General features: G+C 52.6%; 1 protein-coding gene across 1 annotated transcript; it reads right to left on the bottom strand.

The window, feature by feature from the left end:
• Nucleotides 1-225: 225 nt before the first annotated feature.
• PRKCG (protein kinase C gamma) lies at nucleotides 226-25,401 on the bottom strand. Its single transcript, XM_045378786.2, has 18 exons — nucleotides 24,930-25,401; nucleotides 24,400-24,431; nucleotides 23,355-23,437; nucleotides 17,850-17,961; nucleotides 17,594-17,725; nucleotides 16,105-16,261; nucleotides 15,297-15,431; nucleotides 14,871-14,958; nucleotides 14,555-14,584; nucleotides 10,179-10,331; nucleotides 9,660-9,848; nucleotides 8,025-8,116; nucleotides 7,868-7,930; nucleotides 7,599-7,737; nucleotides 4,837-4,917; nucleotides 3,202-3,309; nucleotides 1,433-1,573; nucleotides 226-1,184 (listed from the first exon to the last, which is right to left on the bottom strand). Exons 1-18 carry the CDS (start codon nucleotides 25,097-25,099, stop codon nucleotides 996-998), a joined length of 2,094 nt encoding a protein of 697 aa, XP_045234721.1. The 5' UTR covers nucleotides 25,100-25,401; the 3' UTR covers nucleotides 226-995.
• Between the last annotated feature and the right edge of the window lie 1,836 nt (nucleotides 25,402-27,237).

Genomic DNA, 27,237 nt, shown 5'->3' with positions numbered 1-27,237 from the left:
TGCACTGTCGACGTTGGTGCCCTCTGTGATATTTTCTCTTCCTGTCTGTCCGGGTCTCCTGCCTGTGTGTGTGCGCTTTTCTCTGCTTGCTCCCTTGCTGTGGGTGTCTCCCCTCTGACTTTGTAGGTCTCCATGCTTTCCGTCTCTGTTTGTTTCTATGGACAGTCACTGTCCCGCCTCCACACCCCCTTCATTCTCCAAGCTTACAAGAAAATATCCAAACACTTCAGCATCAGCATCCCAAATTTATTCTCCAGCAGCTGTGGCGGGGTGGGAGAGGCTAAGGGAAGAGGAGGGGAGGAGGAGAGTCCCAGAGAGTGGCAGGCACTGGGGAGGGTTGGGGTGGGTCCGAGCCAGACAGGAGCCATGCACGGCAGGCAGGCTGCGGGGAGCAGTGATGGCTTCGGGATGGGGAAGTCTAGAACAAAAGCTGATTGGGAGCCGCTGGGGGAAGAATCCTCCATATATCCCAGAAATCCCCAGAGCACAGCAGCGGGACGTACTGGAGGAGGGGGGCACGCCTCCCACTCATCTAGAACTGGAGTGGAGGCGGTGGGGGGCGGGCCTCGGAGGCTGAGGGTTGTTCTGGAACCTGAGTCTGGAACAGCCAACCCCGTGAGGCTATTTCCCCAGGGGCGGGGTCTGGGGGGAGGCATAGAACTACCAAGATGGAGTCTCGAACCCCATGGAGTTGGGGATGGTTAGTGGTGTGGTGGTGTCTCTGGACCCGATTGGGGCAGAGTCCAGAATGCTAAGGTCGGGGAGAATATCGGGCTCCGCTCAAGTCTTGAACGCGGGACGGCTGTAGAGGCTGTATGGAGTTTAGAAGGCCAGGAACGCTCGGGAGGGGCGTCTCGAACCCGCGCGGGCAGAGCCGGAATGCGTGGGTGCAGGATCTAGAATGGGGCAGGAGGTGTTGAAGTGGGGGGTGAAGTGGGGGCTGCCGCCAGCACGGCGGAGGGGGCGTTGGAGACACCTAGTGGCGGCGGGTGAGATTACATGACGGGCACAGGCACTGGGCTGGTGGGGCTGCGGGCATCCGGATGCACGAAGTCGGGGTTCACGTAGGTAAAGCCCTGGAAATCGGCCTGGTCGATGCTGGCCAGGACTAGGCGGTCTGGAGGGGTCAGCGCTGGCGCCGCCCGCGTGAAGAACTTGTCAAAGTTCTCGCCGCTGCGGCCACACTGTGGGAGACGTGGGGGAGGGAAGGTTAAGCAGCTCCAAGGGTTCCTCGCGTGCCCCTGTGTACCCCGGTCTCATCTCCTGTCTCGTGCAGAATCTCTATGCATGCTTCACGGTCTCTGCACCTCCTTTTGTAGGGGGCGGCAGGGCTCTGCAGAGGGAGCCCCACCCCCACATACAGGTATATTGAGACCCACGGGAACCCCACCCCATTAGGGACCAAGTTTTTGTTGCCTGGAGGGTGACTGACCGGGCGGGGTCTGAAAGGAGGCGGGATCTCCAATCGTTCCAGCCGTTCCCAGTCAATCCAGCGGAAAAAGCCATGTGCACGGATGGTAGGTTCCCCATCAGGCCCTGAGCCCAGGCGCTTCCCTGGGTGCTTGGTCAGGAACTGTGGGAAACACAGAGAGAGACAGATAGACAGACGACAGAGAGACAGACAGACAGAGTCCCGGACAGGGAGACCCAGAGAACGAGGAAGAAATAGACAGAGACAAGCAGATGGAGGAACCAAGAGACACAGCCATGAGACCCAGAGAGATAAGAACAGCCAGGGGAAACAGGCAGAGGGAGGGAAGAAGGGAAAAGAAAGGGGAGAGAAAGAGAGGCAGAGAGAGAGAAGACGACGACGAACAAGACAAAGAGAGACAGAGAGATAGATGCAGAGAGAGACGAGAGAAGAGAGGAAGAGGGACAGAGAGAGAGAGGAAAAGAGAGACAGAGAAGGCGAGAGCGAGAGAGAGCGAGACAGAGAGAGAGAGAGAGAGAGAAAGAGGAAGAGGGAGGATACATGACAATGGGAGTAGACGAAATTCATACCCAGAGACCCAGGGACACAGAAACAGAACAAATCAGGGTGTGAGGTTGTGAGGGGCAGAGAACCCAAGAAAGAGGAAAGATATGGGAAGGATCCCAGAGGGAGAGGGAAAGGAAGAGAATGAAGGAGATGGCAAAGGGGAGAGGGAAAGGGGGTAGGGGGAGAGAGGGAAGAGGAGAAGGAAGAGGAGAGAGAGGGGTAGGGGGAGGGAGGGAAGGGGAAGAGTGAAGGAGAGAGGGAAGTGGGTAGGGGGAGGGAGGGAAGGGGAGAGGAGACAAGGGGAAGAGGAAAGGAATGGGGAAAAGAGGTTGCAGACTCAGAGAAAGGGGGAAATAGAAATTCAGAGGGTGGTACAGACACCCCAGGTGAGAAGACAGAAACCCAGAGAAGGGAGGAGACAGAGGAGACCCAGGGGACAGAGATTCAGAGAGAGAGAAGGATAGAGACCCAGGAAACACACACCCAGAGGGAGGAATAAAGACCAAATATGGGGACAGAGACCCAGAGAAAGGGGAGGACAGAAAGCCAGCAGGAGAGGACGGTGAGATGCAGTGTGTGTATGAGAGCAGACACAGGAGGGAACAGAGACGGGGGTGGGGGGGGGGGTTGGACAAAGGCCCAAAAGTGTAGATGGAGATACAGAAGGAGACAAAGAGAAAAGGAAGAAACACAGAGAGCCCCGTCGTATGCAGATGGAGGGGAGGTATGAGGCAGAAACCAGAGAGACCGTCAGGGAGATGCAGAGAGAGCAGCTAGACGCAGAAGGTGCTGACATGGGCTGAAAATCTGCTATGGGCCAGATGCTTTCTTCTGTGTCAACTCCATAACCCCTGAAGAGAGTGAAGCTCACAAAGTTTTGGTGAGTCACCCAAGATCCCACAGGAAGAAAAGCTGCAGAAGTTGGGTTTACCTGACCCACCCAGTTCCGGAAAGACAGACCCTGGACTTTCAGCACTTCCTGCAAGCAGGGAGCTGGGGAGTGGGTGTCACAGACAAGGATGGGACAGAGGCCATCTCCAGGCCTGGTGGCAAGAGGGCCAGAAACCACTGTTCTAACAAAAACCTGTGTATTATATCAACTTTTCCAACAGATGGAAATAAAGTGACTTCAGGAATGAGAGCCTTTTTCTAATAGGCACAGAGACAGCAATGGGGTGTGTGGATTGTGAGCCTGGAGAAGCTGGGAGTCAGAGGGCTCTCACCCCCTTGCAGATGGCCACGGCTTCCCGGGAAAGCGACTTGGGGTAGGTGACAGTTTGTTCCATGATGGCCTGAAACAGCTCCTCTTCGTCCTCCCCATCGAAGGGAGGCTATGAAAGTGGAGGGGATAGAGAGTCAGAGACTTGCCCAACTGCCTTTCCCCAAACCTTCCACACCCTCCTCACCCCACCGTGAACATACCTGACCCATCACACCCCCACATACACACCCGACCACACCCTCAGGAAAGACCGAACCAAACCACCAAAGCTTGATCTCTCTCCTTCTCAGGTTCTCTCATTTCCTATCTCAGATGCCTCAGCTCTGTGCATCTCTGTACTATTCTGCCTCTTTTTATCTGCTATGTAAGTCGGCAGGGTGTTAATTACACAACATGTCCGTTAAATAGAAGAGAGGAAAAACTGCAGGAAACACTCTAAAAGCGTTCTCCTGGTTGGATGAGTGGTTCACAGTCTTCTGAGGTTACAAAAAAATGATACCAGGCATTATTTTTTTTCTTTCCTTTTCCTTTTTTTTTTTTTTTTTTTTTTTGTTGTTTGTTTTTTTAAGTAGAGACTAGGTTTCACCATATTGGCCAGGCTGGTCTCAAACTCCTGACCTCAAGTGTTCTGCCCACTTCAGCCTCCCAAAGAGCTGGGATTACAGGTGTGAGCCACCATGCCCAGCCAAATTTTTTTTAACTTCTAACTAAAATTTAGCATTCCCTTCAGTTATGAACGCAGGCAGCAGCAGTGCTTGTGGCTTCATTATCAATAGAAATCACAGGTATTTTCTCATCACATGAGAGTTGCAGATATTTCAAATTATTAGCCATTGCTACTTCAAAATTACTGTGAGAGCTCCTTTTCACTTTATTACCATTAGAACCTACTACTTAATGAATAAGAAATTGCACATATGTCCATATTCCAATTTAAAATATTTAGACAACTGTATACATTTAATTTAGTTGGTTGTTAGATTCAATTAAATTTTAAAAGTTTTGGTGACTATCTTTCAAAATAATTGATTTCTTTTTTTTGTTTGTTTGTTCTTTTGAGATGGGGTCTTGCTCTGTCACCTGGTCTGGAACACAGTGGCATAGTCATAGTTTAATGTAACCTCGAATTCTTGGGGTCAAGTGACCCTTCTGCCTCAGCCTCCGCAGTAACTGGGACTATAGGTGCCCACTACCATAGCCAGCTAAGAAGATGATCAAGAGGGTGGCACCCAATCTTTTTTAGCTTTAGTACACTCAGCAGTCCAGGAATCCAATCAAGCTGATTTAGAATGTATGTAATTGTCTAAGCTCACACAGCCAGTAAGTGGCAAAGTGAGGATTTGAACGTTGGTTTTCTGTGTATGTATTATTCTATTTTGTGCACTGAAAAAGATTCTTCTGAGAAGGGATCCATAGGCTTAACCAGACTGCTACTTTAGCATCTAGGGAGAAAGAATCCATGGTACAAACAAAACAAAACAAAAAACCTGGTCTACAGTAAGACAACACTTCAGAACCATGGACAGCGCTATTCGGGCACAACCTTCCAGGCTCCTTTCTAACCCGCTCCTCCTGAGATACAGGTGCCCCACTCTGCCTCTTTTAGCCAAGCCAGCTTCTCCCCACCTTCCCTTACCTGTCCTGCCAACATCTCATACAGCAGAACTCCAAAGGACCACCAATCGACAGACTTCCCATAGGGCTGGTAGGCAATGATCTGGGGGAGGTGGAAGGCAGGTAATCACGATCCATTCTTTAAGAAGCCTAGGACCCCTCTGGCCTCAACCCCTGGGAGCGCTACCCACTTTAAGTGCTTTCAGCACAAGCTCTTCCCACTCTGAATATTATTTCGTCGGATGGTTTTTTTTTTTTTTTTTTTTTTTTTTTTTGAGATGAAGTCTCGCTCTGTCGCCCAGGCTGGAGTTCAGTGGCGCGATCTCAGCTCACTGCAAGCTCTGCCTCCCAGGTTCAAGCGATTCTCCTGCCTCAGCCTCCCCAGTAGCTGGGACTACAGGCGCCTGCCACCACTCCCAGCTAATTTTTTTGTACTTTTAGTAGAGATGGGGTTTCACCGTGTTAGCCAGGATGGTCTCAATCTCCTGACGTCGTGATCTGCCCGCCTCAGCCTCCCAACGTGCTGGGATTACAGGTGTGAGCCACCGCGCCCGGCTGGTCAGGTGATTTTTTGTCTCATTTTGTTTTTTCAACAGGATCTCACTCTGTTGCCCAGGCTAGAGTGCAGTGGTGTGATCACAGCTCACTGCAGCCTCAACTTCCCAGACTCAGGTAATTCTTCTACCTCAGCCTCCCAAGTAGGTGGGCTACAGGTGTGCACCACCACACCTGGCTAATTTTTGCACTTTTAGTGGAGAGAGGACCTCACTATATTACCTAGGTGGTCTCAACTCCTGGACTCAAGCAATCTGTCTGCCTCAGCCTCCCAAAGTGCTGAGATTATAGGAGTGAGCCACCACGCCCAGCCTCCACTCTGAATATTCTGGCCAGGGATCTACCTTTTGGAATATTCTGGAAACAAAGCATACCTACTTCAAACATTCATTTGGCCTCAAATAGAAACACTACCTAAGGTCCAAGTCACTAGTTGCAACCACCTAGAATATTTGTGTCAGAGTCAGGAATATGTGTGTAGTTTTTGTTTTTGTTTTTTTCTTTTTCTTATTTTCTTTGAGACAGAGTCTTGCTCTGTCACCCAGGCTGGAGTGCAGTGGCAGGATCTCAGCTCGCTGCAACCTCCGCCTCCTGGTTTCAAGGAATTCTCCTGCCTCAGCTTCCTGAATAGCTGGGATTACAGGCATCCGCCACCACGCCCCGCTAATTTTTGTATTTAGTAGAGACAGGGTTTCACCATGTTGGCCAGTCTGGTCTTGAACTCCTGACCTCATGATCCACCCGCCTCAGCCTCCCAAAGTGCTGGGATTATAGGCGTTAGCCATCACGCCCGGCTATGTGTGTAGTTTTCAAATTTTCTTTTCTTTTCTCCTTTTTGAGATGGAGTCTCACTCTGTAGCCCAGGCTGCAGTGCAGTGGTGCAATCTTGGCTCACTGCAACCTCCAGCTCCTGGGTTCAAGTGATTCTCCTGCTTCAGCCTCCTGAGTAGCTGGGATGACAGGCACACATCACCACATCCAGCTAATTTTTGTATTTTTAGTAGAGACAGAGTTTCACCATGTTGGCTACGCTGGTCTTGAACTCCTGACCTCAACTGATCCGCCTACCTCAGCTTCCCAAAGTGCTGGGATTACAGGCATGAGCCACCATGCCTGGCCTCAGTTTTCAAATTTTCTACAGATGATTCTGATTGCCAGCCAGGTTTTGTGATCACTGACGTTGATTATTTGGGCACAAGTCAGGCACGTCCTCCCAAGTAGCTGGGACTACAGGCATGTGCTTTATCCATCTATATGTACGTTCAGAACATCAGCCCCTCCCCTTTAACAAAGTCAGGTAATACCCCACCCACTTAAAATTAAAATACTCATAGGACAGCATTTGCTGTCCCAGAACCTTAGGGATCTCACCCTGCCCTTTTTCTTTTGTGTGTGTGGTTTTTTTTTTTTTTTTTTTTTTTTTTTTTTTTTGAGACAGGGTCTCACTCTGTTGCCCAGACTGGAGTGCAGTGGTGTGATCTCAGCTCACTGCAACCTCCACCTCCCGAGTTCAATCAATTCTCCTGCCTCAGCCTCCCAAGCAGCTGGGTTTACAGGCACTCACCACCACGCCTGGCTAATTTTTGTATTTTTAGTAGAGACGGTGTTTCACCATGTTAGTCAGGCTTGTCTCAAACTCCTGACCTCAAGTGATCCACCCGCCTCAGCCTCCCAAAGTGCTGGGATTACAGGTGTGAGCCATCGCGCCTGACTAATCCTGCCCTCTTAAAAAATGCAGCACAGAAGTCCAACCCACTTAGATCAGAGAACCACGTACAACACTTAGGAAATAAGCTTCCATCCAACAGAATACTCCAGGGAGAGCCCTGCCCAGTTAAGAGTATTCAGGACATAGTCCAGACATGTTCAGTGTTGGCAGGGGACAGGCCACACCCACTCAGAGTACACTAGAAATCGCTTGCACCTTGTCAGAAGGGTCCAGGATCAGGCCCTACTCGGAATTCCTACAAGCTGGTCCCACTCTCCTGGAATGTTCACCCACAGGTGCCGCCCACCTTACCTATTTAGAGACCCAGCTGGGCCCACCTGGCAGGCTCAGTGCACAAGCTCACCTGTGCTGGAGGCTGGAGGAACGCCTGGCTGGGTAAGAAGGCCACAACGCACGACAAGGCCCGAGGGTCAGGCCTCCCCCCGCGATGAATACTGGACCATCAGCCACACCCTCTAAGGGATCTCAAAGCGTGGCCAGACCAGCAGGGTTGGGGTTACCTCCGGGGCTATGTAGTCCGGGGTCCCGCAGAAGGTGCGGGTTGTCGTCCCGGGGAAGACGTTCTCCTTACACATGCCGAAGTCAGTGATCTTGATGTGTCCCTCAGCATCCAGCATCACATTGTCCAGCTTCAGGTCCCTGGACGAAGCGGGGCGGGTAGGGTAGGAATTGCAAGAAGGGTTGAGTTCAGCAGTCTGGAGCCGCATATTCAAATCCCTTCCCTTCCAGGGGCGTGATTTCCTCCGTGGAAAGTCCTGAGGCTGCTCACCTGTAGATGATGCCCTGATTGTGAAGGAAGAAGAGGCCGATGGCGATTTCTGCTGCGTAGAACCTGGAGGACGGGGTGGGTGAGGACATCAGAGGGTCAGTGGCTGGACCCTGCCCCCTTCCGCCACCCCGTCCCTTCTCTGTTGACCGAGACTCACGCTGCATGGGGCTCCTTAAACTTGCCCAGCTGTTGAATGTGGTACATCAAGTCTCCCCCGGTGACGTACTCCATCACGAAATACAGGCGGTCCTGCGGAGGAGTGCATGGGCTTAGAGGCGGCACTCATCTACCCGGGGTAGGAGAAGTTCTTTCCTGATCACTCAGGACAGATGTGGAAGGTTCTGGATGCACCCAACCAGAAATCAGAGCACCTAGCCACATCCCTGGAAGGGCCCTAAGGTGCTAACCCTGCTACCTCAGAATCTCCACCCGCCAGACCACTCCCAGCTATCAGACCACCTGTTCTGGCCCCGCCTTCTCAGAATGAAGACTGAAGCCCACCTTTCGCTCGAAATCTGGGGACACCAAAATCTCTTTCCACAGCCACTCACACACATATGCAATTCTGGCTTCATACCAAGACTCAGAGTTGCGGCCGGGTGTGGTGGTTCACACCTGTAATCCTAGCACTTTGGGAGGCCGAAGCGTGTGGATCACCTGAGGTCAGGAGTTCGAGACCAGCTTGACCAACCTGGTGAAACCCGGTCTCTACTAAAAATACCAAAAATTAGCCGGGCGCAGTGGCGGATGCCTGTAATCGACAGAATTGCTTAAATCCGGGAGGTGGAGGTTGCAGTGAGCCAAGATCGCGCCATTGCACTCCAGCCTGGGGGACAAGAGCGAAAATACGTCTCGGGAAAAAAAAAAAAAAGGAATCAAAGTTGCTCACATATAAATTTTAATCCAGGTAGCTAGCCACGTTCACTCAGAGTCCCTGGAAGTAAAGTCACGCCCTCTCAAAATCCTGCAGGTTCTGACTCTCTGCCCCTACGTCGCAATCCTAGGGAAGTGCCCTGTTTCTGATGTGTCCTTCAGTCAGAATCCAAAAGTGATGACCCCGTCACTCGGGGCCCAATTCTGGGCAGGCCCACTAGGAACGCACTTTCCTCCACTGTGCTCCTTTGCTCAAAATTCCAGGGCACTGGCTATACCCAATTAAGACCAAGCTCCCCAGGGAAACAGGCATCTGGCCACTCCCCCCAGGAGCCCATCCAGCTGGCCACGCCCCCAAGGAGCTCAACCGCTTCACCTTCGCAGGATCCATCCACCTGGCCACGCCCCCGAGGAACTCACCGCCTGGCCACGCCCCCTAGGAGCTCATCCGCCAGGCCACGCCCCCCGAAAAATCTACCTGCCTGGATACGCTCATTCATAATGTCATCTGCCTGGCCACGCCCTCAAGGAGCCAATCTGCCTGGTCACGCCTATTAATGATGCATCGCCTGACAAAGTCCGCCCTCCAAACTCCCGAAAGATTTCATCCGCCTGACCACGCCCCGCGAGGAGCCCCTCCTCCTGGCCACGCCCCCGATGAGTCCCTCCGCCTGACCACGCCCAACGAGGACCCCTCCACCTGGCCACGCCCCTCGAGGGGCCCTTCCGCCTGGCCCCCGAGGAGCCCCTCTCCCTGGCCACGCCCCCTGAGGAGCCCATCCTCCTGGCCTCGCCCACTCAGAGAGTACAAGGTTCTGTTGCCTCGCCCTAAACTCAGAATCCCAACGCAGATGCCGGATCTGTCCAGAACTGGATGAGGCAGGGCCCCGAGGCCAGCCTCCGCCCCCTCCATCCTTACCGGGGTCTGGAAGGTGGAGTGGAGTTGGGTGAGGAAGTGGGGCCGACCGCCAGGACCCCGGCCCCCCAGCGCCAGCACGCGTTTCTCCACCAGCGTGCAGTCCACGTCGTCATCCTGGACGATCACGTCCTTTTTCAGGATTTTGATGGCGTAGAGCTCATCAGAGCCTCTGCGCTCGGCCAGCATCACCTATGCACACAGTTCCAAAAGGGCCAGTCCGTGTTGGGAACCCAGTGGTACAGGACCTGCCCCCTTCCTTTCAGGGACGCAGGGAAATGGGATCCCAGGTCCTCCCTCCATCTCTTAAGGGACTGACAGCCCTAACTTGCCGCCTGCCCCCTCAGGGAGAGTGTCCGCATCTCTAAACCTCTCCTCTCCAGGAACCTGAACGGCCCAGCCTAACCATATTTGAAGATGCAGGAGCCCAGTGTCTTCCCACCCCTACTTCCTCCCTAAGAACCAGAAATCTGACCTCCCCGCAGACATCCTCCCTTTCCCCCGGAACCCCAGGAATCCAACCTTCCCAAAACTGCCTTTTCCTAGAACCATGAGGAAGCTGAAGTCGGAGATGTGCAGACGTCCTGGGCTTGCCCCGAAGAAGCAGCGCTTGGGGTCGGTGGGACTAGGGGAAGGGGAGGGGATGGGAGAGGAAGAGGGGCCCATCCGCACCCGCTGTGGAAAGGAGAAAGAAAGTGCCAGAGGCAGTTAGACCTTATACAGTGATAAAGAGATGCCCCCCGAGAGAGACAGCACCCAAGAAAGAAAAGGATGAGACTAGCTAGAGAGAGGAAAATGGCCACCCTCCTATTCCATCCTTGGCTTAATTTTCTCTGACTCCCATAGCCTGGAGGGTTTATTTATTATTTAACAAACACTTAGATCTCTCTGTCTCTCTTTTTTTTTTTTTTTTTTTTTTTTTTTAGTAGATGCTTATATGCTATCTCCAGAAAACCCTGCTATCGTTTCCATTTTACAGAAGAGGAAATTAGCACAGAGACGTTAAGTAACTTGCCCCAAGTCACACAGCAGGTAAAGAGCAGAGCTAGAAACGAAACCCAAGCAGTTCAGCTCTAGAGTCTGGTTGCTCTTAGCCTCTAAGCTGGAATCGCCTAGAGGGTTTGGTAAAACAGATTGCTCGGTCCCAGTGCCAGATTTTCTAACTCTATAAATCTGGGATGGGACGTGAGAATTGGTATGCGTAAAAAGCTTCTGGGTGACATGGGTGCTGCCAGTCCAGGGAGCACTCCTGGCTTTCAGCTAAGGTCCCTTCTCTACCTTTTCCTGCCTTGGCCCCCCAGGGAGGGGGCCCACGACTAAGCTGCTGTCACAGCTTCCACACTTGTCCCTCCACATGGACGGCTGCCCTTTCGAATGCATTCTCTACTCAGCAGGCACAGGAGCCAATTTAAAAATAAATAAACCAGGTCATGTCTCCCCTATGCTTGTAAACCCTTTAACTGCTCTGTCTGTGTTAAGATTTTGTTCCATGTGACTTGCAGAGCCAGGCTGTGACTGACCCTGCAGGTTGTTCTTCTCTCTCCTGGGGGCTCCATGATCTAGCCACCCTGGCCTGACACACGCTGTCCTCCCTCCCTCCTCGGGGCCTCTGGATATGCTGTCAGGTCTTTCTGTAAAGCTTTCCCCTCCCCTTCCCTCCTAGTTGCCTCCCAAACACCCTTTAGACCTTGACTCAAGCATCACTTCATAGAGGCCATGCCTGACTTTTTAAACTGGGTCAGATGCCTCTCTTACCACCCCTTGGTCACCATGGACAGCACCTTCCTGGCACTTTTATTCTTAGTAATTTACATCTATCTGTGTGACTATCTGCTTTCTGCCTGTGAGCTCCCTAAGGCAGGGGTCTGCTTTGTTCGCTAAGACACAGTAACTCTGCCTACATCATTGAGGCTACATAAATATTTGTTGAGGGCCAGGTGCGGTGGCTCACGCCTGTAATCCCAGCACTTTGGGAGGCTGAGGTGGGCAGATCACCTGAGGTCAGGAGTTCAAGACCAGCCTGGCCAACATGACGAAGCCCCATCTCTACTAGAAATATAAAAATTAGTAGGACATGGTGACACATGCCTGTAGTCCCAGCTACTTGGGAGGCCGAGGCAGGAGAATCGCTTGAACCCAGGAGGCGGAGGTTGCAGTGAGCCGAGATCGCGCTACTGCATTCCAGACTGGGCGACACAGCGAGACTCTGTCTCAAATAAATAAATACAGAATAATAATAATAATAATGGCTGTTTCTGTTTGCTGTGTTGTTAGCCCCGTACCTAGCTCAAGGTTTGGCACATAGTTGGTGTTCACTGGTAATATTAAGTGGTGCCTGCTGAACTGTGGGAGAGCACTGTGAACCACAACAGGCACACACTCCCTGCCTCTAGGCCTTTGCCCACCGTCTGCCCTGCTGGGTTTCTTGGGTTTGCATGGGAGGATCATCCCCGCTGATCTCAAAAGACTCTACCTCTTTGGCTCAGAATTTCCTCCCGCTGGTACCCTTGTCTCCTGCAGAGCCTGTTCTCCAACTTAACTTTGCAAAAGGATCACCTAAGGAATTAATTTCGTATGCAGACATTTGAGGCTTCAGAGAGACCCTCACTCAGTGGGTCTGCAGAAAGGCCGGGGAATATGCTTTTAAAAGCAAGCACTCTAGGAATTCTGATGCAGATGAACCCCTACACGGAACATTTAAAACTCGGGGGAAAGTTTCTGTAAGAGTCCAGGGAAGACTATAGCATGTAGTTGCTGTTGTTGAATCTTGAAGATTCTTTTCTTTTTTTTTTTTTTTTTGGGGGGGGGGACAGTGTCTCCCTCTATCACCCAGGCTGGACTGCAGTGGAGCAATCTTGGCTCACTGCAACCTCCGCTTCCCGGAATCCAGCAATTCTCCTGCCTCAGCCTCCCGAGTAGCTGGAATTACAGGCACCTACCACCACACCCGGCTAATTTTTGTATTTTTAGTAGAGATGGGGTTTTGCCATGTTGGCCAGGCTGGTCTCAAACTCCTGACCTCAGTGATCTGCCTGCCTTGGCCTCCCAAAGTGCTGGGATCACAGACATGAGCCACGGCGCCCGGCCTATCATATGCTTATATATTTTGTTTGATGTCTTCCTCCTGGTGTAAATCCCATGAGGAAAGGAACTTTTTTTTTTGTTAGTTCTTTCCCTGCTCTCTCTATATCCCCAGTGAATAGAGCCACGCCTTGCACATAGAGACGCTCTGTAAAGTATTTTTTGAAAGGGTAAATGAGGGAGAGAGCATTACTTCCTTCTGCCTGAAAATCTGGTCTCTCCTTTGGGAAATCCCGCCCTTCCACCAGGTCTCACCTCTCTGGGAAGCTTTCTCTGACTCAGGCTGTGCCAGGGACGCCCCAGTGCCTGAGGCTATCTCCATTACAGCAGCATTGCTCCTCGTTGTGAATGTCTGGGTTTGTAACTTTGTCCTCCACTACAAGAAGAGCTCCCCCAGGGAATGGCCTGATTCTATTCCCAGAACAGGGTCTGGCTTATGACACCCTAGAAAATGGGTATTCGTGACCGGGCGCGGTGGCTCAAGCCTGTAATCTCAGCACTTTGGGAGGCCGAGACGGGTGGATCACGAGGTCAGGAGATTGAGACCATCCTGGCTAACACGGTGAAACCCTGTCTCTACTGAAAAATACAAAAAACTAGCCGGGCGAGGTGGCGGGCGCCTGTAGTCCCAGCTACTCGGGAGGCTGAGGCAGGAGAATGGCGTGAACCCGGGAAGTGGAGCTTGCAGTGAGCTGAGATCCGGCCACTGCACTCCAGCCTGGGCAACAGAGCGAGACTCTGTCTCAAAAAAAAAAAAAAAAAAGAAAGAAAGAAAGAAAATGGGTATTCGTCTGGGTGTGGTTGCTCACGCCTCTAATCTCAGCACTTTGGGAGGCCAAGGTGGGCGGATCACTTGAGGTCAGGAGTTCGAGACCAGCCTGGTCAACCTGTTGAAACCCCATCTCTGCTAAAAATACAAAAATTAGCCAGGTGTGGTGGTACGCTCCTGAAATCCCAGTTACTCAGGAGGCTGAGGCAGGAGAATCACTTGAATCTGGGGGGCGGATGTTGCAGTGAGCCGAGACTGCACTACTGCACTTCAGCCTGGGTGATGAAGCGAGACTCTGTCTCAAAAAAAAAAAAAAAAAAAAAAGGTATTCGATGAGTGAATGAATGAATGGAGAGATTAAGGTCATCATGCTTGATAGATTTTTTAAAACTCAAGAATCAGCTGGGCATGGCTCACGCCTGTAATCCCAGCACTTTGGGAGGCCAAGGCAGGCGGATCACCTGAGGTCAGGAGTTTGAGGACAGCCTGGCCAACATGGTGAAATCCCGTCTCTACTAAAAATACAAAAAACTTAGCCGGGTGTGGTGGCGGTCACCTGTAATCCCAGCTACTCAGGAGGCTGAGGCAAGGGAGTTGCTTGAACCTGGGAGGTGGAGGTTTCAGTGAGCCGAGATTGCACCATTGCACTCCAGCCTGGGCAATAGAGCGGGACTCTGACTCCAAAAAAGAAAAACACCTCGAGAATATCAACTCAGGTGTCACCTCCTCAGGGAAGTTCTCCCTGACCACCCTCCCCGAGGCTGCGTTAATGCCTCCTCTAGGCCTCTTCAGTGCCCTGGGCTACCTCTAATTTAGCACATCTTCCTGTATTTTAAGTATCTGTGACTGTGTCCCTACCTTGGGGACTTGCTTGAGGGTCAGATTCACCTCTGGATCCTGGATTATTCAGCAAGCACAAGACAGACCTAGCGCAAATGTGTGCTCAACTCGTGTGTGTAGAATTGAAGACAGAAGTCAGAGGAGGGATAAGAAATCAGACACGCAGGCTGAAACTGCCTCCATTCAATGCCTTGGTTGTTCTACTCACCTCATACAATTCCAGGGGGTAGTTACAAGCCTGGGAGAAAAGAAAGAGAGAGTCAGGGTCCCAAGAGAGGCAAGGGATCGCCCTAGAGCAGGGGCTGGTGGCCCCTAGTACCCTCAAGCCATGGCAATGGATAGGAACTATAATTCCCAACAGACCCTGGGGCTCGAGTCCCCTAGAAGAGCAGAGGAGGGAGTCCTAGGGTCTTCTGGGAACTGTAGTCCCAGGACCAGCAGGCACTCAGGGGTGGAAGGAAAGGCCAGCTCTGAACTATGGGAGGCTGGGCTGGGCTCCCCTGAGGAAGCCAGGGTCTGGGTACCTCAAACTTCTGGAGGAGGCTGCAGTTGTCAGCATCGGCCACCGGCACATTGTAATACTCGCCCTCCTCCTGGTTCAGTAACTTGTACCTGACATACAGACGGAGACCAGAGGCGGACAGCGGGGACGGGGCACCCATGGGAGAGGCAAAGACATTGGAAGGGAGGAAAGAGACACAGAGAGACGGACACAGAGATGGAAGAGAGAAAGAGTGAGATAAAAAGAGAGGGAGAGGAAGAAAGGGAGGTGAGAAGGAGAGAAGAAGAGATACAGAGAGAGAGAGAGAGAGGGGTGTGTGTGTGTGTGTGTGTGTGTGTGTGTGTGCTGGGAGGTGTAGGGAAGGACAGTGGCCTGGAGGAGAGAGACCACACACAGATGGAGATGGTAATATTGCGCTCCATCCCCAGGCCCCAGCCCTGCTCCTCACCAGCCATCCACTGGCGCCTTGAGCAGCTCTGAGACGCCAAAGGACATGGCACCCATGAAGTCGTTGCGGGAGGTCCGGTCCCAGTCCCACACCTCCACGCTGAGCCGGCGCTCCACATCCCCAGGCTTCAGGTTGCTGCAGGAAGGTGGGGTGAATGGGGTGCGGGGCCAAGCTCATGGCTCCCTTCGGTTCCCCATCCTTGGTGCTAAAGGTGGGGGCAAACCCAGCCAGCTGGGGTTCCTCTCCTGCTTTGTCTGTCTCCGACCTCTGACCTTCCCAGTGGGGCTCTCTCCCCAGCTAGGGCTTTGGGGCCTGAAGTAAACCCGGAGAGCTCTTCCCTCCCTTCTTCCTGCATTCTCCGCCCTTCCCATCCCTGTCTCTTGTCTCTCGAGATCTCTCTCTCTGAGTCTCTGCACCTTTCTCTCCTCTCTGGGTCTCTGTCACTGTCTTTCTGTCAGCTGACCTCTGTCTCCCTGCCATCCCTCGTCTTCTCCCCTCCCTCTCCCTCTGTGTCTCTCTTTGGGTTTCTGCCTCGTCTGAGGCTCTCTCTTCTCTCTCTCATCTCTGTCTAACTCTAAAGTTGGGGGGCTTCAATGGAGACAAATTACACAGTGGTTTGGCTGTCTCTGTTTCTGTATCTCCATTCCACTCCCTCAATCGCTCTATTCCTTTTTCCCACCATCATCTTCTGCCCTTTTCTGGGTTCCCTCTATCCTAACCCCTCCCATCAGCTGCTCTCTGGGGACCACTAGGACCCTCAGATCATTCTCTGTCAGCTATCATTGCCTTCCCTGCACCCCAGACTCACAACACAAAGGTCTCATTCCACACAGGATTTAGCGTGGCTTTCACCGTTCGGGTTTTCTGTTTCGTCAGGTTCCGAGGGTCTGGGATGAGCTTCAGTTTCACATAGGGATCAGAGAGACCATTGGGGTCCATAGGAATAAGGTTACGGGCCTCGCCAACTAAATGGGAAGTGAGGAAGAGCGTGATGGGTTAGAGATCCAGGAAGGGACTCCCAGCCCTCCTCCAGTCAGCAGTCAAGAGTTCCAAGCTCTCAGTCTCATTTCTCATGACTTCTTACCTCTCCAGTACCCAGAAGACAGGGCATAGAGCCCTTTCCCCAAACAGTGACCCCGAAATCAGACCAGAGCCCTTCTCTCCATTAGGAACCAGAGTTTGGACCCTGGCCATGTCACCAATACTGAACCTCAGCCTACCTCAGAACCAGGTACTCACCCTTCTCAAGATGCTTATACCCAGAAAGCCATTGCTGGGCGCAGTGTCTCACACCTGTAATCCCAGCACTTTGGGAGGCCGAGGCAGACAGATCACCTCAGGTCAGGAGTTCGAGACCAGCCTGGCCAGCATGGTGAAACCCCGTCTCTACTAAAAATACAAAAATTAGCTGGGCACAGTGACACACACCAGTAGTCCCAGCTACTCAGGAGGCTGAGGCAGGAGAATTGCTTGAATCTGAGAGGCGGAGGCTGCAGTGAGCTGAGATCGCCCTACTGCACTCCAGCCTGGGCAACAGAGTGAGATCCCATCTCAAAAACAACAACAACAACAAAATAGCCAGATGTGGTGGCGGGCACCTGTAATCCCAGTTACTCTGTAGGTTGAGGCAGGAGAATCCCTTGAACCCGGGAGGCAGAGGTTGCAGTGAGCCAAGATTGCACCACTGCACTCCAGCCTGGACGACAGAGCAAGATTCCGTCTTAATAAACATAAAACAAAAACAAGAAAGAAAGCCATTGGCCAGATGCGGTGGCTCACGCCTGTAATCCCAGCACTTTGGGAGGCCGAGGCGAGCAGATCACCTGAAGTCAGGAGTTCGAGACCAGCCTGGCTAACATGGTGAAACCCCGTTTCTACTAAAAATACAAAAACTTAGCAGGGCATGGTGGCAGGCGCCTGCAATCCCAGCTACTTGGGAGGCTGAGGCAGGAGAATCGCTTGAACCCGGGAGGCGGAGGTTGCAGTGAGCTGAGATCGCTGCTCCAGCTTGGGCAACAAGAGCGAAACTCTGCCCTCCTCAAAAAAAACAAAGAAAGTCAAAGTCATTAACAGGCGCTGAAAATTGCAAGAGGCCAGGCTGGTGGCGGAGCTTTGAGCCAAAAGGGGCGTGGCGGGGTGTGCAGGGCCTTTGGGGTGGGGTCGGAAGTGTGGGCGTGACTATCGAGAGAGGCGTGGCCCCATCTTTGGGGTGGGGCTGGGCCAGCACAAGTGCCTTGGGTCAGCCTCGCCTCACACTTGGGAAAGGGGCGGGGCAAGGCGAGGGGGCGGGACCTCACCCGTTATGTGGATCTCATCTGCAGTGGGAGCCCGGATCTCCAGCTGCAGGCGCCCGCGGCGCTCGGTGTGGTCCACACCGCACAGGGAGGGCACGCTACGCACACAGCGCCGGTGCACGTTCATCTCGCAGCCTGCGGGAGAAAGCTGCGGGTAGCACCTCAGGCCCCGCCCCCAAGCCAAGCCTCCACCCCCCACCCCATCCCGGGCATTTCCCAGGCGCTTTGGAAGGGCCCTGGCAACGCCCAGTTCACTCACAGGAGCATTTCATGCCCTGGTGCACAAGCCCGTACAGGAGGGAGCCACAGTGGTCGCAGAAGGTAGGGCTGCTGTAGCTATGCAGGCGGAACTTGTGCTTGTTCCGGGGGTCCTGGGAGCAGAGAAGACTGGCTTAGGGGGCGTTGGGAGGGTCCTAAAACCCCAGGGGAGGGGCCCTTTTATCTTTTCCTCCTGCCTTACTCTCTAGGTCATCCTGAGACTCCATCTTTTTCTCTCCATGTACCAATAATTGAACACCTGCTGTGTGCCAGGAACCGTTCTTGGTGTGGGGACCCAGCATTAAACAAATGAAAAAAAAAACCTCTTTGTCACATGGAGTTTACTTCCTAGTGGAGGGAGACAGAATGTAAACATGGTAAATAAATAAAACATATAGTTTGATGGTTGGTAATGGGTGCTCTGGAGAAAAATGAGACAGGGATGGGGACCACCAGAAGTTGGGGGATTGAAATTTTAAATACGGTGGTCCTGGCCGGGCGTGGTGGCTCATGCCTGTAATCCCAGCACTTTGGGAGGCTGAGGTGGGCGGATTGCCTTGAGCTCAGGAGTTCGGGACCAGGCTGGGCAACATGGCAAAACCCTGTCTCTACTAAAAATACAAAAATTTGGCGGACATGGTGGTGCACGCCTGTAATCCCAGCTACTCAGGAGGCTGTGGCATGAGAATCGCTTGAATCCAGGAGGCCGAGGTTGCAGTGAGCCAAGATTGTGCCACTGCACTCCAGCCTGGGCGACAGAGCAAGATTCTGGCTCAAAAAACCAAACCAAAACAAAACAAACAGTGTGTGGTGGGGAGGCCTCGCTGACAAAATGGTATCCGGGCAGAATGTGAAGGAGGCAGGAGCTTCCAACATCCCATAGTTCCCATCCCCCCAACTCCCACAAGTTAGTATTTGAGGACTTGTGGGCCACCCTGAACCCCAGCTCATTCACTGGCAGCTTCTGCCAGTGTCCACATGGTATACTTTCTCTGAGCTCCAGGTGGAATGGAGAAGATGACCCCTCAGTTATAACAGGAACCCAGCAGGCCTAAATAAAATAATTGGTGTATAAAACACAGCTGTGCCTACCATGTTAGACGCTCCCAATACTATTACTCTTCCTGTGGTTATTATTAGGGATTTTATTGCAGTTCCTACATAGCCCTGAATTTAAGTAAGAGCTAGGCCACTTCTCAGTTGTGTGATTTGGGGCAAGTTCTTTCCTAATTTTGAGCCTCAGCATCCTCCTCTGTCAAGTGGAAATAAATAATCTATATTTTGAAGCAATGCTAAATTTCCAGAGTCCCTTAAACACGAATGCAGGACATCAGTGAAGCTTCTCCTTCTCCCCTGCCACCCTCTACCCCTGGGACAATATCTGCTTGTTAAATAACTTGATTCTAAGAATCCATTAAAAGGATTATCACAGGGTGAAAATTTAGGCCATTCTTGGATTTTCATTTATGTTAGCGGGGTTTCTAGTTTGAATATATATTTGGGTAGAGGAGGGTGTTGGCAGTTTCCAGGATCCCTTTCAATGTGCTGAGCTTCTAAATGTCTTCCACTGACCCTAACTCAAAGGGTTCCTGCCGCACTAAATAAGATGCTGTGTATGAAGGCTCTCAGCAGGGTGCCTGACACACAAGCCATCCACAGACAGAGGCTGCTGTTCTTATTCTCAAAAGTGAATGTCACTGTTAAAAAGGAGACAGCACGGAGGCCCTGGTTACATACATCAGAGTTCAAATCTTGCCTCTACCCCCTACCCAGCTAGGTGGCCTCACCACGCCTGCCCCTTTTCAAAGCCTCAGGTTTACCGTCTGAAAAGTGGGGCCATGTGCCCTCCCTGAGTACTAAATGAAATCATACTTGCCAAACCCTTAGCACATCTTAAGCTCTTGATCCATGTTCTTTTTTTTTTGAGATGGAGTCTCACTCTGTCACCCAGACTGGAGTGCAGTGGTGTGATCGCCGCTCACTGCAACCTCTGCCTCCCAGGTTCAAGCGATACTCCTGCCTCAGCCTCCCAAGTAGCTGGGACTACAGGCTTATGCCACCAAGCCCGGCTAATGTTTTGTATTTTTAGTAGAGACGGGGTTTCACCATGTCAGCCAGGATGGTCTCAATCTCCTGACCTCATGATCCACCTGCCTCAGCCTCCCAAAGAGTTGGGATGACAGGCGTGAGCCACCGTGCCCGGCCGAGGCATGTTACCTTGCTTTGTTTTTTTGTTGTTGTTTTTTTTTGAGACAGACTTTTGCTCTTGCTGCCCAGGCTGGAGTGCAGTGGCACAATCTCAGCTCACCGCAACCTCCGCCTCCTGGGTTCAAGTGATTCTCATGCGTCAGCCTCCTGAGTAGCTGGGATTACAGGTGAGCACCACCACGCCCAGCTAATTTTGTATTTTTAGTAGAGAACGGGGTTTCTCCGTGTTGGTCAGGCTGAACTCGACCTCTCGACCTCAGGTAATCCGCCCACCTCGACCTCCCAAAGTGCTGGGATTACAGGCATGAGCCACTGCGCGTGGCCTGCATGTTACTTTTAAGAAGATCAACTGCTGGCAATGAATCACTTGAACCCCGGAGGTCAAGGCTGCAGTGAGCAGTGATCGCACATTGCACTCCAGCCTGGGCAACAGAGTGAGACCCTGTCTCAATAGTAAAACAACAAAACAAACAAAAAAACCAAGTGCTGCAGAGGAAAGATCTCCTCCTCACTATTCACTTGTTTCCTCATTGGTCATAATAATAATTTTAACAATAACAAAAGATAATATTTTGGCTCTTGCTATGTGTCAGAGACCATCCCAAATGTCTGACTCACTAAATCTTCAAACCAATCCATAGTGAGCATAATTATTATCTCCACTTTACAGACAAGGGATTCAAGAAGTGCAGAGAGGTAAATTAACTCAGGAAATGTCACAGAACCAAAAGTGGTGGAGCTGGGATTCAAACCAGATAGGGACAGGAAAAATATCTAACTTAACCACATGAGCTGTTGTGTGGATCCAATCCTATACTGTATATAAAATACTTGAGGCCAGGTGCAGTGGCTCATGCCTGTAATCCCATCATTTTGGGAGGCTGAGGCAGGAGGATCGAGTAAGACCAGGAGTTGAAGACCAGCCTGGGCAATATAGTAAGTGAGACTCCATCTCTACAAAAACATTTTTTTAAATTAGCTAGGCATTGTGGTTTGTGCCTGTAGTCCCAGCGACTTGGGAAGCTGGGGCAGGAGGAGAACTTGAGCCTGGAGAATTCAAGGCTGCAGTGAGCTATGATCCCATCACTGTACTCCAGTCTAGGTGACAGAGCAGGACCCTGTCTCAAAAAAACACAAAAATCAGCTGGGTGCAGTGGCTCATGCCTGTAATCGCAGCAGTTTGGGAGGCCAAAGTGGGTGGATCACCTGAGGTCAGGAGTTCAAGACCAGCTTGGCCAACATGGTGAAACCCTGTCTCTACTGAAAATATAAAAATGAGCCGGGCATGGTGGCACATGCCTGTTCTAGTCCTAGCTCCTCGGGAAACTGAGGCATGAGACTCGCTTGAACCTGGGAGGTGGAGGTTTCAGTGAGCCAAGATCGCACCAGTGCACCCCAGCCTGGGCAACAGAGTGAGACTCCATCTAAAAAATACCCCAAAAGCAAACAAAAAACAAAAACAAAAAAATCTTTTTTCTTTTTTCTGAGACAAAGTCTTGCTCTGTTGCCCAGGCTGGAGTGCAGTGGCGTGATCTTGGCTCACTGCAACCTCCGCCACTCAGGTTCAAGCAATTCTGCCTCAGCCTCTGAGTAGCTGGGATTACAGGCGAAAAACCAGAAAAATCTTGATGAGTGTACCCAACGAGGATTGGATACATCAGACTTAGTCTGGTGTTGGTGGCGGAGGTGAGTGAATGAGGCGGGTCATCAATCACATACACGTGCTGGTAGACAGTGGTGTTCAGTATATGTTCTATGAAGTCACATCTTCTATGTAGACTTCTGTTATTTTCGGCTGATAAGCTGGTAAAACGCCTCATGGACTTCTGTGGATCTCTCTCTCTCTCTCTCTGCCTCTCCATCTGTACATCATAAAACTGTCTCCAATCTTGTGTCAAACCCTGGGCGAAACTCTGAACTCACCCGACTTCAAAATAAGCCAGGAAATGTCCAGATGTGTGCTGTCCCACTCGGTGGCCACTAACTACATGTGGCTGTTTAAATTTAAGTCAATGTGGCCAGGCGCGGTGGCTCACGCCTATAATCCCAGCCCTTTGGGAGGCTGAGGTGGGTGGATCATGAGGTTAGGAATTCGAGACCAGCCTGGCCAACATGGTGAAACCCCATCTCTACTAAAAAAACAAAAAAATTAGCCGGGCGTGGCGGCGCGTGCCTGTAGTCCCAGCTACTCAGGAGGCTGAGGCAGGAGAATCGCTTGAACCCAGGGAACGGAGGTGGCATTGAGTCGAGACTGCGCCACTGCACTCCAGCTTGGGCAACAGAGCAAGACTCCATCTCAAAAAATAAACATTAAAAAAAAAAATAAACGTAAGTCAATTCAAATGACATGAAATGGAATTTCTGTTCCTCAGCCAGAGTCGCCCTGTTTCAAGTGCTCACTGGCTACATGGAGCTGGTGGCTGCCTATTGGACAGTGCATGTACAGAATGCTTCCGTCACTGTAGACAGTTCTGTTGGTCAATGCTAGATCATCAGCCCCATTTTATAGGGGAGGAAACTGAGGCTCAGAGATAAAGCAGAAAAGAGAACGGGGATGGGCACTCAGGGTTGACTGGTCTTGTGAGCCTCTGATGGAGAGAGAGGGTTTGGGGAGAGGCTGTGTGTCTCCGCGTGCTGCACATCTGTGATGACGGGCATCTGTACATGCACGCACGTGTGTGCGAGTGTACTGTGGGACTTCCCTGGGTCTCTTAGCATCTCCTAGGCTGTTGTCTGTATCCACCGTTTTCTATTTTAGTCTCTCTCTCCAGGTGTCTTTGTCTCCCTCTCTTGGATTTTCTCTGTCCATCTTTTGGTGCCTCCGAATTCCCCTCTTTCTCCCTGGTTCTTTCTCTGCTCCGTCTCTCTCTCTGCCTCATCTTCAATCTCTCCTGGGTCTCTGTCTTTTTCTGTGACTCTGTTCCTCTTCCTGAGACTGCCTCTGTCTTATGTTGGGATCTCCGCACCTGCATTGGTGTTTTTCTCTGTGTGCTCCTCAGCTCTCAATTTTTAAATCCCTTCATCCCTGGATCACAGCCCACCCCCAGCAGTACCCATCTTCAGTCTTCTCACCCCGGCCTCCTCTCTGTCCCCCACCTGTGTCCCCAGCCTGTCAGTCCCCCTCGCATTCCCCCTTTCCAGGCCAAGGGCAAGGAATCTGGGCCAAATAGCTCCCCCTATCTCTCCAGCCCCCCTCCCCTCCCAGCCATAAAAATAGCAGGAGAAATTGGGACGGACGCCGAGGGGGTGAGGGCGGGGGCGCGGCCCAAGGAGGAGAACCAGGTGTCCGGGCACTCACGTCCGTCTGGGGGCCCTTCCCAGCGCCTGGACACTCGAAGGTCACAAATTCGTGGCATCGTCGATGAACCACAAAGCTGCAGACTAAAGGTGAAAATCATAGAGACACAGATGGAGGCATGGATCGATCCAGAGGGAGACCCCAGCGGACAGAAAATTGGAAAGAGAGAGCAGAACTCGGAAACAGAGAAAACCAGAAAGAGGGATCTCAACACAGAGAGTCCAACAGAGAGAAAATCGGAGGCCAGAGAGAGAAGCCGGAGACAGAAACCCAAGAGATAGGTTCAGAGGCAGAAACAGAGACGCAGAGACTCACAGAGAGACACAGAGCACAGAGCCCAGGGAAGGGAGATGGAAAAAGAGAGAAAGAAAATAAGATCCCATTGACAAACAGACACAGGCCCACGGACCGAGATCAGAAAGCGAGGAGAGAGGCAGACAGATTCAAAGAGCAAAAACCGAAATATCTTCAGACGCAGCCCAGGAAGCAGCAACTTGGGCAGAAGTGAGTCTGGGGGCGCTGTGCCGGCCCGCCCCCCACCCTGACTCACTCTGTTCTCAGCAGTGGCAGCTGGTGCTCAAGGACTCGCCCCCCTCTCCCGCCCCCCAGAACTGCCGGCCCCGCCCGGCCCCCACTCGCCCATCGGTGACCCCACCCGGCCTGCCCCTGCCTAGGACGGCTGGTGTTGTCATGGCGACAGCAGTCTGGGGTGGGGGGGGCTCTGACTTTGCATCTCCAGCCCCCTCCCCCTTCCCCCCTTCAGCTCCCCTTTTCCAAATCTCCCTGTTCCCATGGCAACAGATTCTCCAAATATCTGTCCCCACCTGGAGCCGGCCGAGGGAGGGGCCCCCAGCACCACCTCCGCGGTGGCCCCACCATCAGAGCTCCCTCCCCGCCACAGGCTGTGTGTCTGCCACACCCCCCGCCCCGGGCTCCCCCGCGCCTCTCTGGGGACCAGAGAACACGTGTGTCAAGCAGCCTCAGCTGTGAGGGCCCAGCCTCCACCCGCCTGAGGGTCCCAGGAGCCCTGGTCCCCAGTTCTTACCTTGACATTGCAGGCCTTGCTTTCCGATACCCCTGGAAAAGTCAGGGATCCCAGGTCAGTGCAGAAAGGGGTACCTGGACCCCCAACCTCTGCGAGCCACAGGGGGCCTGCGGTCTCTGACCCTCCTCCCACAGGGCCCAGGTGTCCAAGCCCCGGCCGCCTCCTCTTTCTAGAACCCAGGAATTTTGGCCCCCAGCCCTTCTTCCCTTAGACCGGAGTTCAGCCCCCGGTTTCTTCCTCCTTCAGACCCAGGAATCCAGGCTCCCAGCCCCCCAGCCCCTTCCTCCCTCATACCCAAGACTCCAGGACCTCCGTCCTCCAGCCTCCTCCTCCCTCAGACCCAGGACTCCAGGAACCAGCCTCCTCCTCCCTCAAACCCAGGAGTCGAGGCTCCCAGCGTTCCCCGGCCATCCTAGAACCTGGGAGTCGGGGCTACAGCCCCCTCCTTCTTCCTTCCACAGGGGTCGGCGTGACAGGGGTCTGCACCCCTAGTCCCCTCCTCCCCCAGTCCCCTAGCCCCCTTCCCTCACCAGATGAAGTCGGTGCAGTGGCTGCAGAAGGTGGGCTGCTTGAAGAAGCGAGCGGTGAACTTGTGGCTCTTGACTTCGTGGACCACCTTCTGCCTCAGAGCCCCCTTTCTGCAAAACAGGGGCCGGGGTCCCCCCTCTGAATCGCCTCCGCCGGGGCCCAGACCAGCCATGGCCCCAGACACGTAGCAGGGACCAGGATCCTGCCTTTCTTGGGGGAAACAGGTGGAAGGGAAAGGAGCCGGAGACTCGAAGGATCAAAGGAGCCACAGGGAAATTCCGAGGTGGGTAGGAGAGGGGCAAGGCACCTCCAGGTGCGGAGCGCGCCAGGCAGGGAGCGGCACCCCCGGGTGCGCCGGCTCCGCCAGGGGGAGCGGGCGAGTGGGGAGGAAGAGCCAAAGGCACGGCGCCGGGAGCCGGAGGCACGGGCGGCGGCGGTGGGAGCTCCAGCTCCGGCACCTGCTGAAATGTGGGAGCCCCGGGTAGGGGGAGGCGTTGCCAGGACGACAGAGGGGGCGGGGTTTCAGCTTAAAGGCGCTCCCCTCCCGGAGACACGGGACAAATGTCCTCCCTCCCTGCCCCCTACACGTGCACACACCCACTCCGGGGGCTGGCTGGAGGGAGGGGCATCCTCTGAGCCTGGCTCCCCCCCACTACCCTGCAATCTGTCATCCTGCCCCGTGTTCCTCCCCCACTAGGGTGCCTCGTGTGTCCTGTGGGCGCCCTGGGGTCCCTGTGTCTGACCCTGCCCCTCTCCTTCCTTCAACAAACTTTATGCTCCACGCTAGGGGTCCAGCAGTGGACAGGGAGGCTGCTGGGGTTCTCGCCTTCTCTGATGCCGGCTGAGTCTTTATTTCTCCCCTTGGCTTCTCCATTATTTGCGTGGCTCTCTCTGCCCGCGAGTATCTTTCTTGTGACCTCTGTCCCTCTCCCTCTATTCCTGGAGCGACCTTTCTCGACGTGTCTCTCTTTCTGCCTCTCAGTGGATCTGTTTTCTTTTCCCTGTCTCCGAGAAATGCTGTTTCTATTTCTTTCTATGTCTCTCTTTCCTCGGCTGTGTGTCTCCATCTGTATCTGTCGCCATCTCTGGGTCTTGGTGTTGTGGTCCTTCTCGGGGTCTTGGTCTGTCTGACTGTGAGTCAGTCTCCCTCTGTTTCTCCCTCTATGTCTGATAAATTCTTCCACCCCTGTCTCCCTGAGTCTGTTCCTTTCCCTGTCTTTATTTGTCTCTCTGGCTCTGTAAATCTCTCTTCTCTCTAAGGCTGCGACTGTGTCTCTCCCTCCCTCTGCGACTTGATCTCTTTGGGAGTTCATCTCTGTCTTCCTCTCTGGGAGTCACTCTCTAAATGCTTGCCCCTGTCTCTCCCTCTCTCTCCTCACCTCCACCCCTGTCTTTAGAAATGCCTTTGTCTCTGTCTCTCTCCCTTCCTCCGGCTCTGCAACTCGTCTCTGTTTTTGTTTGTCTCTTCCCATCTCTCTCTGGTTCCATCTGTTTCTCTGTGCCTGCCCCTCTCTGGCTCTGTTGATCTCTCTCTCTCTGACGCTAGGGGGGTCTCTCTCCCTCCTCTCTTCTCTGTCTCTGTCCCTTTCTCTCTGACCCAATCTCTGTTTGTCTCTCTGGCTCTGTGAATCTCCTTCTGTTTCTGGGGATCTCCCCGTCCCTCTGTGTCTGTGATTCACTCTCTCTGTGTCTCTGGCTCTCTGAATCTATTTGTCTCTCTGATTCTCTGAATCTGTGTCTCTGGCTCTATGAATGTCTCTCTATGTCTCTCTAACTCTGAATCTCTCTGTGTCTCTGGCTCTATGAATGTCTCTCTATGTCTCTGTGACTCTGAATCTCTCTGCGTCTCTGTCTCTGAATGTCTCTCTGACTCTGTGTCTCTCGCTCTATGAATGTCTCTCTAATTCTGAATCTCTGTATCTCTGTCTCTATGAATGTCTCTCTGTCTCTCTAACTCTGAATCTCTCTATGTCTCTGTCTCTATGAATGTCTCTCTATGTCTCTCTGACTCTGAATCTCTCTGTGTCTCTGGCTCTATGAATGTCTCTCTATGTCTCTCTGACTCTGAATCTCTCTGTGTCTCTGGCTCTATGAATGTCTCTCTATGTCTCTCTAATTCTGAATCTCTCTGTGTCTCTGGCTCTATGAATGTCTCTCCATGTCTCTCTGACTCTGAATCTCTCTGTGTCTCTGTCTCTATGAATGTCTCTCCATGTCTCTCTGACTCTGAATCTCTCTATGTCTCTGTCTCTATGAATGTCTCTCCATGTCTCTCTGACTCTGAATCTCTCTGTGTCTCTGGCTCTATGA

The sequence above is a fragment of the Macaca fascicularis genome, chromosome 19 (assembly GCF_037993035.2).
Source record: "Macaca fascicularis isolate 582-1 chromosome 19, T2T-MFA8v1.1".
Classification (NCBI taxonomy): domain Eukaryota; kingdom Metazoa; phylum Chordata; class Mammalia; order Primates; family Cercopithecidae; genus Macaca; species Macaca fascicularis.
Note: the sequence above shows the minus strand (reverse complement) of the source record. Positions and strands in the feature narration are given on the sequence as shown.

Excerpts from the sequence above, each read along its gene's own strand:
- PRKCG (XM_045378786.2), bottom strand. The coding sequence starts at position 25,099 with ATGGCTGGTCTGGGCCCCGGCGGAGGCGATTCAGAGGGGGGACCCCGG. Across the intron at positions 23,438-24,399 it reads GCAAGGCCTGCAATGTCAAG|TCTGCAGCTTTGTGGTTCAT; the intron begins GTAAGAACTGGG and ends TTTCACCTTTAG. Across the intron at positions 17,962-23,354 it reads GGAAGGGCCCCCAGACGGAC|GACCCCCGGAACAAGCACAA; the intron begins GTGAGTGCCCGG and ends CTCTGCTCCCAG.